The 7,927-nt window shown below is 45.7% G+C and overlaps 1 protein-coding gene across 1 annotated transcript; it reads right to left on the bottom strand.

Annotated features, from left to right (window-relative positions):
• Positions 1-466: 466 nt before the first annotated feature.
• Positions 467-7,707, bottom strand: LOC311373480 (uncharacterized protein). The gene is made up of 3 exons (XM_084490243.1): positions 7,468-7,707; positions 6,048-6,136; positions 467-770 (listed from the first exon to the last, which is right to left on the bottom strand). Exons 1-3 carry the CDS (start codon positions 7,576-7,578, stop codon positions 530-532), a joined length of 441 nt encoding a protein of 146 aa, XP_084346369.1. The 5' UTR covers positions 7,579-7,707; the 3' UTR covers positions 467-529.
• Between the last annotated feature and the right edge of the window lie 220 nt (positions 7,708-7,927).

The raw sequence follows: 7,927 nt of genomic DNA, 5'->3' as shown, positions 1-7,927 counted from the left end.
AAATGCTGTAGGCTTTTGCGTACAGTTGCCTTGGCAGCCGTAGCGTGACACCAAGTGAAGGGAAACACTGAGAGGGTTCAGTTCCAGCATTGAGAGGAGGAGGAGGAGGAGGAGGAGGAGGAGGATTTCCCAACAATCGGCGACTCAAGGTTGTTCACTGGAATCGCACGACTCTCCGGGAGGAAAAAGAGGAAATGGCCCAAAAGTTTACAGTGGGAGACACAGAGGGCAACTAACGCATGCTTCAAACGCTGCCTCAGAGCTCTGGGATCCTCCGGGGCTCTGCAGCGCAGTCCGTCTGTCTGTCTGTGTGTCCCACGATGAGGCTGTTGCTGGAGGACTACAAGGAAGGGTTCTGGACGGCCGCTGACAGACGGACGGCAGGCCAAGTGGAGCATGATATGAGGCCACCGTCTCGCCGATGACATACTTTGGGGGGAGGGGGGGGGGGGGCACGGGGTAGGAGAGCCGGTTGGGCTTATGGAGCTGCGCTCTGGACCAGACTCTGCTTTCCTCCTCTCGGCTGGCCCTATGGCGGTTCTCTGAGACGCGTGTGCACGTGTTCATGCGTGCGTGCATGTGTGTGTGTGTGTGTGTGTGTACACGTGAGTGCGTGTGTTTGTGCTTTCCCAGCACACCCTACCTGGGAGAAGTCTCCGTTCCGCGGGAGGTTGATGCCGCTGAAGTCCAGCGGGAAGCCGGGGTATATGTCCATGTTGACGTCCGGGGTGGGGGTGGTGCTGCTGCTGCTGTTGTTCAGGTGGTACTGCCTGCGGGGCGGGAGAGGGCAGACGGTGAAGTTAGGATTCATTTGTTCATTCTGAACACCGTGTGACTTGGGGGGGGGGGGGGGAAGCAGTCCTGCGGTAAAACATTGATATGGCTTTTTTTATATGGCTTTGCACACGCATTACGCAACAGCGGAACGGCCAGTCATATGCAAAGCAGTGCACAGGGCCATGGTGGGGCTGGGGGTGGGTGGGGGGGCAGTCGCTTGTGACTGCAAGTAGTGGAGCTGCCAAGTTAACAGCTGTCCGGCCCGAGGAGTGGTCCACTGCGGGAACAGTCCATTCCCTGCTGCATCGGTTACGGTGTAACCGACTTCCCAACTTCCAGAATCATGCATTATTTACCAGGCCATTTGGACACTCGCCGTCTACTTTAAATGCAGTATTCGGGTAAAATGAGCGCGCTGCACACGCAAACTAATGCATTCATGCAGACATTCACACTTAGTTCTCTCCTTCCACATCACTGCCAAATTCTAAATCCAAAACACAACTTAAGTTGACTCCTAAAAAGGCGACGCGGTAGCAGTCAGGGATTTCCAGAGGAAGGAGGAGACATTGGAATGACTACATTGATGCCTACTAGTGTAAAATAGTTTGATCTAGTAAAGATTCAAAAAGGGACAAATCCGGAACACCGGGCATAGCGGGAAAGCGAGAAGGCGGCCGAAACGTCTTCCCAGTCTTCTGATTTACGTCACCATGGTTCCAGGACTTTTACTCCTGGTCTGGTTTCGATCCATAAACGATTGTGCAGTCTCGTGCAGTCATGCCATGCCCCCCACGCCACATGATAGAATTTCCTGTAATGCCTCAAAAACGATACTGCTGCCATATTTGTTCTTATATTCAATCTGAAGAGAAGCACTTTGGGTCAAATTAAGTGAACAGTGTGTGACCCTAGCTACAGAAAAATCAAAGAGGCGAGCAGGGCTGATAATAACGAATCAACAGAAGCAAACATAACAAACCCCCAAAGAAGAATCTTCTACCCCTCATCAGGATCCAAATCCCAACAGTAGCACTCGACGTCCACGCAGAACACTACTCTACAGCTCCTCGCTCAGTGCGGCTCCTGTCCTTTACTAGACCACCGCGACCTTAAGCGCTGCTTACACTTCTACAACTGCGTAATGCGCTATCCAACTGCGTAACCACGGAGACCCCTCGAGCCCTCATAGTTCTCCGTCGTGGTGCCGGATACGCAACGCAATGAAAATGGCGCCGCCAGTGTTTACGTTGTGATAGTAGTCAAACCGGAAAAGTCATTCCGGAAATGATGTTTTTAGAGGACCAATCGCAGCCCTTGCCGTCTCCGTTGTCGCTTGACGGAGTGATGGACACTTAAAAAATATTTCATGCAGCCGGAGATGACGGAGAGGCTCTCCGACAGGCTCTCTGACTCTTTACGCAAGAGTAAAAATTAGGCTTAACTCGGATAACCTACCTGGTGACTTGGTTGAGCAGTGGTGTGGCTACGGCTTGTGCTTCCTGTAGACTGTTGTAAAACCATTTTACCTTTCTGTGGTTGCTTAGCTATGACGCAGTCGTGTTTAAATGAACAGCTCCTCTGAGGCTTTGGTTTCTTTCTGAATCAGGGTCACGGCATGTGACTGATAACAATACAGCGTACACGCTGTAAAAGTAGTCAAAGCGAAAGCAAAACTAAACAGAGCTCAAGGAGCAGGATACACCCGTTTGGCCTGGCTCACTCAAATTCCATGCCAAGGACAATGATTGACTTGTGTCATTCAGATGCACAGACACCGAACATACACACACACACACACAGACACACCTTATCTAGTCTAATTTTGGATAAAATTACAGCATTTTCCTTAGCTCCTTAGCTAGTGCTTGGTCATTTGGTCTAATGAGGATGTTAATGTTTAGCAGGAACACATCCTGTGTAGTAGATAAAGTGTACATCCTACTGGTCACTAACTTATCTATGGAGATAGCCAATTGGCTGAAAGTAATATGCTATGAATGCAGTTGGAGTAAGATTGTATCAGGAGTAACACTATTGATTTTCTATCGCATTTGTTGTCTCTTCATTTAAATAGTTGTCTACACCACAATGACCAATGTTTTACATCAGAAGGAATTTTATATAATGCGGGATAAGATGGATTGATTATGTTTAGGTCGATTAGAAAATTGTGTGTTACATAATGAACCATGGTTTACTACACAGCGACAGACCCTCTGCGATGAAGTATACCATGTCTATCTACATTCACATTCAGGGCATTTAGCAGATGCTTTTATCCAAAGCGACTGACAATAAGTACATTTGTCAGCAGAAAGAGAAACAATATATCGCTGTCGGTACAGTAAGGATGTTCATAGAACCAAGGACCAAGCACTAACAACCCCTTGTTAGTGTGTTGATAGATATATACGGGGAAGGTTAACCCCTTCCCCGTATACGACAAGGAAAGCTAGGATAAAATGCTACACAATGCTAAGCAGTATTTGTAAGTGCAACGACGTACACAGGGCTACACAAGTGTCACGCATTGAGCGGTCACTCTCATTTCGGTCTTTTGTCACGCACTCCCGCAACACATTGTATTTCTCACTCGGAAAAAGAGGCTATATTTAATAGGCCACAGCGCCCAAAGGGGGGGGGGGGGGGGGGATGTCACTCTTGCCTGTCTTCAAAACTTGAGAGCCATGCGTACAACATACAATAAGTGAGTAAGAGGGGGATATCTAGGGGTAGGATTTGGTTAGTAGTATGCATCTGACGCAAACCAAGGTGGTTAGGGACTTGACAACTATTGAACTACTACAGACATTACTACAGGGTGGCAGCTAGCACTTCTGCCTCTCAGTAGGAAGGTCCTGGGTTTAAACCCCAGGGGAGGAGGGGGGGGCTTTCTGTGCCGAGTATGATAGGCTAAACAGAATGTTCTGACTCTTTTATGAGTCAATTCCTATTACTAGGAAATACATACCAACCAAAATCTGTTTTTTACCGGCTTATTGATAGCACCAGGGAAACTGATGCTAGCATTGAGCAACTTTATAAATCTGAATGTCTGACAGATAAATATTTCCTGAATCTTGCAACTATGATGCAATACTACATTTGAGATATCAGACTATAATGACTAGACAAAATCTGAACATGATAATTCTTGATGTTTTATCCGCCTGCTGATGCAGAAGATAAATACACATTTACAAGGTCTTATACTGTCCATTGAATGTCCTTCAGCCAAGTTATGCTTTGGTCAATCGCTCTTCTTGTTCATGTGCAACTATAAATCATCTAACAGTATACTCATCATAATATAATAAATATATATCTTAGGCAAACCAAATAAGCCATATTAATGTAAATAACAAGAAAGATGTTTTAGAGGCTGAAAATGGGTAAACACATTATTGGGCCATTCAGTTTTCCTTTAATAGTTGTCATGTGATCCAACCGTTCAGAAAACAGCAACGTTTTTTCAGCTCCTTCTAATTGAATCACTTGAATTGGCGCTGTACCACATAACTCAATCTAGCAATAGATGCCTTATCTGTCCACTCAGTCAAATCTACACGTTTATATATAGAGCAGTCCCGTTCTGATACTTCTCAGGGATTGGCTCTGGCCAGGCATCGCCTGACCAATTGCCTCCGGACGCCATTGGATAGGCCTACAACCAATCATTGCAAGGAAACGGGGGAAATGGCACTGGGCGATGAAAGAGAGACATCTTACTTCTTAAAAAAAGATTTGAGTTCAGTCGTATGTTCTTCTTTTAGTGAAGATATACCGTCCAGTTTGTTTAGAACGGGCTCAACAGCGGAATCAACAGAACGTTCTAGACCGGCAGCAGCCATTCTTATTGTTGTTGCAAATGCCTCTTCTGTGGTCCTCTGCACCGTCATCGGTTTTATCCCGCCTCACATGAGATAAACAGCTGTGATTGGTCGGTCTATCACGTACAGGGCAGAAATCTTTTTGTATTGGAGGGGAACCAGACCTTATCTGCACGCGCAAACGAAACGTGAGCCCGCAAGATTGTTCTGGTTCCCAAGCTAGATTGGCCCGGGACCAGAGATAAACTAGGGCCTAAAACGGTTTGACATCATAAAGATAAGTCTACAGTGGATGGACCATGCACCCCGTTCTCCTTGTCTTGTTGTTGTTGTTGTTGTTGTTTTTGTGGTGAAGTGAAAGTGATACAAAAATAAATACATTTCTAGAACAATAAAGAGAAGTGCAGCCGGAAGATTTGACTTGGAAACCGCAGCGTGTGCTTTTGGCGTGCTCTGTTGCGTGCCATCGCGCATCGTTCAAAGAGAAGACAGCGACAGAACTAAACACCAGCGAGTGGGAACAAAGGCTTCCTGATCACTGCTTAACATCACGTTCTGTCTGTGTGATGACTGCGTCATGGCCTCTCTTTAGGGAGGCAATCGGCATTCTTTCTCATGCAAGAACATATTCACAAGGGTTTTCAAATTGTCCCAGTCCCCTTCATAACCAGAAATATTAAATATTTATTTGAATATTAAATAAGAAATGGTGTACGGGCTCAACTCGAATGATATCAAGCGATATGGCGCAAGAAAAAGTTATGTAACATACTTGTATACAAAATAAATTATATATTATTACAACAACAGGAAGTACCTATCTATTGGTCAATCCCCCCCTATATTCAAACTAAAATTACTCTGGGTCCATGGTGTGCTTTCACAGTGTGGGAGGAAAGGGATAAGGGATGTATGAGAACAGGGTGCCCTCTCATTGGACAACACGCCCGCGGAAGGGTTGCAAGATGCTTAGATTTACCCCCCATGCCCCCCCCCCCCCGCCTCTGGAAAGACAGACATGAAGCCGCCTACTTCAGGAAATGAATGCAATCTAATAAAAGGACCTTGAATGCCCTCCCACAGGTTTTTAAACATAGAAGGATTGTAGGACAGTGAGCTTATAGGTGCAGGACAATCGGAACAAGCAGTACAGTACAGTGCTGTTGGGTAACAGGCTAGTGTTACCAGACGGGGCTAGTGTTACACTGTGGCTTCATGTCAGCGCCTATGTGTACCATAGGCTGTTCACGCAGTCACTTATATTGAGTCTCCACATGTCAGAGTCATAAGAAAACAGCAGAAAAAAGAAAAAAACACCAGCGCATTCAGCATTGCGTGACATCTCATTCCATCCCGTAAGTAACATCAGGTCTGCGTCAGAACTGAACGAGGTGTGAATTAAAAACATGCAACAGCCGTAGGTGTGAATGAACTTACTGGTTTCCAGATTGCATAGGGCTGTGTGCGCTGTAGTCCGCCTGCTGAGAGGAGAAGCGCCAGGGACCGGAGGAGCCGTACATCGAGCTCTGGAAGGCAGGAGGCAACACATACGCATGTCAGCTGGGGCGGCAGGTGGACGCATGACGGCACAACGATCTGACTAGGGCTGAACAATTGGTCTAATTAAAACCGACATCGCGATATAATACAACGCGGTTTGCAAATCGCAAATGTTGCAATTTGCAACAGTAAGATTCAGTATTTATCAATTAATCTCAACACATAGGCCTGGCCTAAAGGAAAGAGCAGTTTATATGTTGACTTAACTTGACTGCTTCCAATGTTGTGTTGGTCATACTATAGAATGATTTATTGCTTGTGTTTAGTGAATAATACAGAACATAAGGAACTTTAAAAAGAAAAATTGCTTTCTAAATCGCAATTGCAGTATTGGTCTAAATAATCGCAATTCGATTATTTCCCCAAATCGTTCAGCCCTAGTTCCTACAGAGGATCTTTTCCATTCACCACACCACTAAGTGCTTCTGTGAGGGACCACGCTTTGCATGAGGTTCACCGAAGGTCTACAGTGGAGAAACACCACCGGGCTTGTGCCCTGTACGTGCAACCGAGCCACCCTCACCACAACAGTGGTAGGTACAAGCTGTGAGTGTGAAACACATGTCGTTGTAGTCCTCAAACCATTGCGCTCCTCCAAAGGGTCTCGAGTTTTACAAAGCACCTACAATTGATGACAGAAGAGAAAGGTTCACTCGACGAAGATATCACTTTTCTCTGCGACATCCTTTAGTGGCAGGCCTCAACCGACGGGAGGGAAACGTTGAATTCATGCAATGTGTGCGTCTTCTAGCAGACCACGGCAATGGAGCTCATGGCATATGCAGCTTTCATTCAGCCAAATGTCAAATCTTTGCTAAGCTACTACTTGCTTGTCGATACCATTTCAGAGCATTCAGATGAACATCCGGAATGAATATCATTTAAAACAACAATTTTAAGAGCCATTCTAACAGACTTTACTGTTTAAAAAATGATACACAAAAAATGTTTATACATCAGATTCACAATATCACATTAGTGGGGCGGCATAGCGAACATATTGTTCATTTTGTGATAAAAGTGACAAATTTGGTACACATATAGCTTAATACAGTATATTTAGAAGAAATCTGGATATTGGGCCCTTGCAGATTGGGCCCTTGCAGATTGACCCATTCTGAAGGCTGTGGGAGTTTGTGATGGCCCAATATCCAATTTTGTTCTCAATATATCTATCAACACATCTGCCAGATTTGGTGCTTTTATCACAACATGAACAATTGCTTTGTAATGTTGAGCTACACCGCCCCGCTACATAGAAAACCCCCCTGACAACATGAGTGAAACCGAACCATACCTCCATGTTGTTAGGGGAGGCCGCCGGGAAGATGCTGACGTCCAGCTGGGGGCCCTCTGGATGCAGGTAATTGTCCCCGTCCATGGCCAACGCTGAGGAGAGGGTGGGCATCAGACCGCAGCTCCGCACATGACCACCAGCTGACTAAATCCTTACTGCCCGACCACACACACACACGCACACGCACACGCACACACACGTAGGTACACACGTACACACACGCTCTGCGTCTGAGCAAGTACGTCTTAACGGCAAATAATCTCCATGACCTAGAGTGAAAAGACCAAAAAAAAAAGAGGAAAAAAAAAGATAAATAAACATTGGAAATGTTAACAGCGACATTGTTTATGAGATGAGGATCAGCGTAGTGCAATGGGAGTCTAGGGAGAGCAGTTATGAAATCATGTGGAAGATAAAAGTACACAAGTGGCCAGGTTTTTTTTAAGACCTTCTTTATCTG

Source organism: Micromesistius poutassou (assembly GCF_964030765.1).
Source record: "Micromesistius poutassou genome assembly, contig: SCAFFOLD_5833, whole genome shotgun sequence".
NCBI classification, from domain to species: domain Eukaryota; kingdom Metazoa; phylum Chordata; class Actinopteri; order Gadiformes; family Gadidae; genus Micromesistius; species Micromesistius poutassou.
Note: the sequence above shows the minus strand (reverse complement) of the source record. Positions and strands in the feature narration are given on the sequence as shown.

Bases quoted from the DNA above. Each gene is read 5' to 3' on its own strand.
- LOC311373480 (XM_084490243.1), bottom strand. From the start codon at position 7,578: ATGCCCACCCTCTCCTCAGCGTTGGCCATGGACGGGGACAATTACCTG. The intron at 6,137-7,467 runs GTATGGTTCGGT...CCTGCCTTCCAG, and splicing joins CCTCCCCTAACAACATGGAG to AGCTCGATGTACGGCTCCTC. The intron at 771-6,047 runs GTAAGTTCATTC...CCCGCCCCGCAG, and splicing joins CCTATGCAATCTGGAAACCA to GCAGTACCACCTGAACAACA.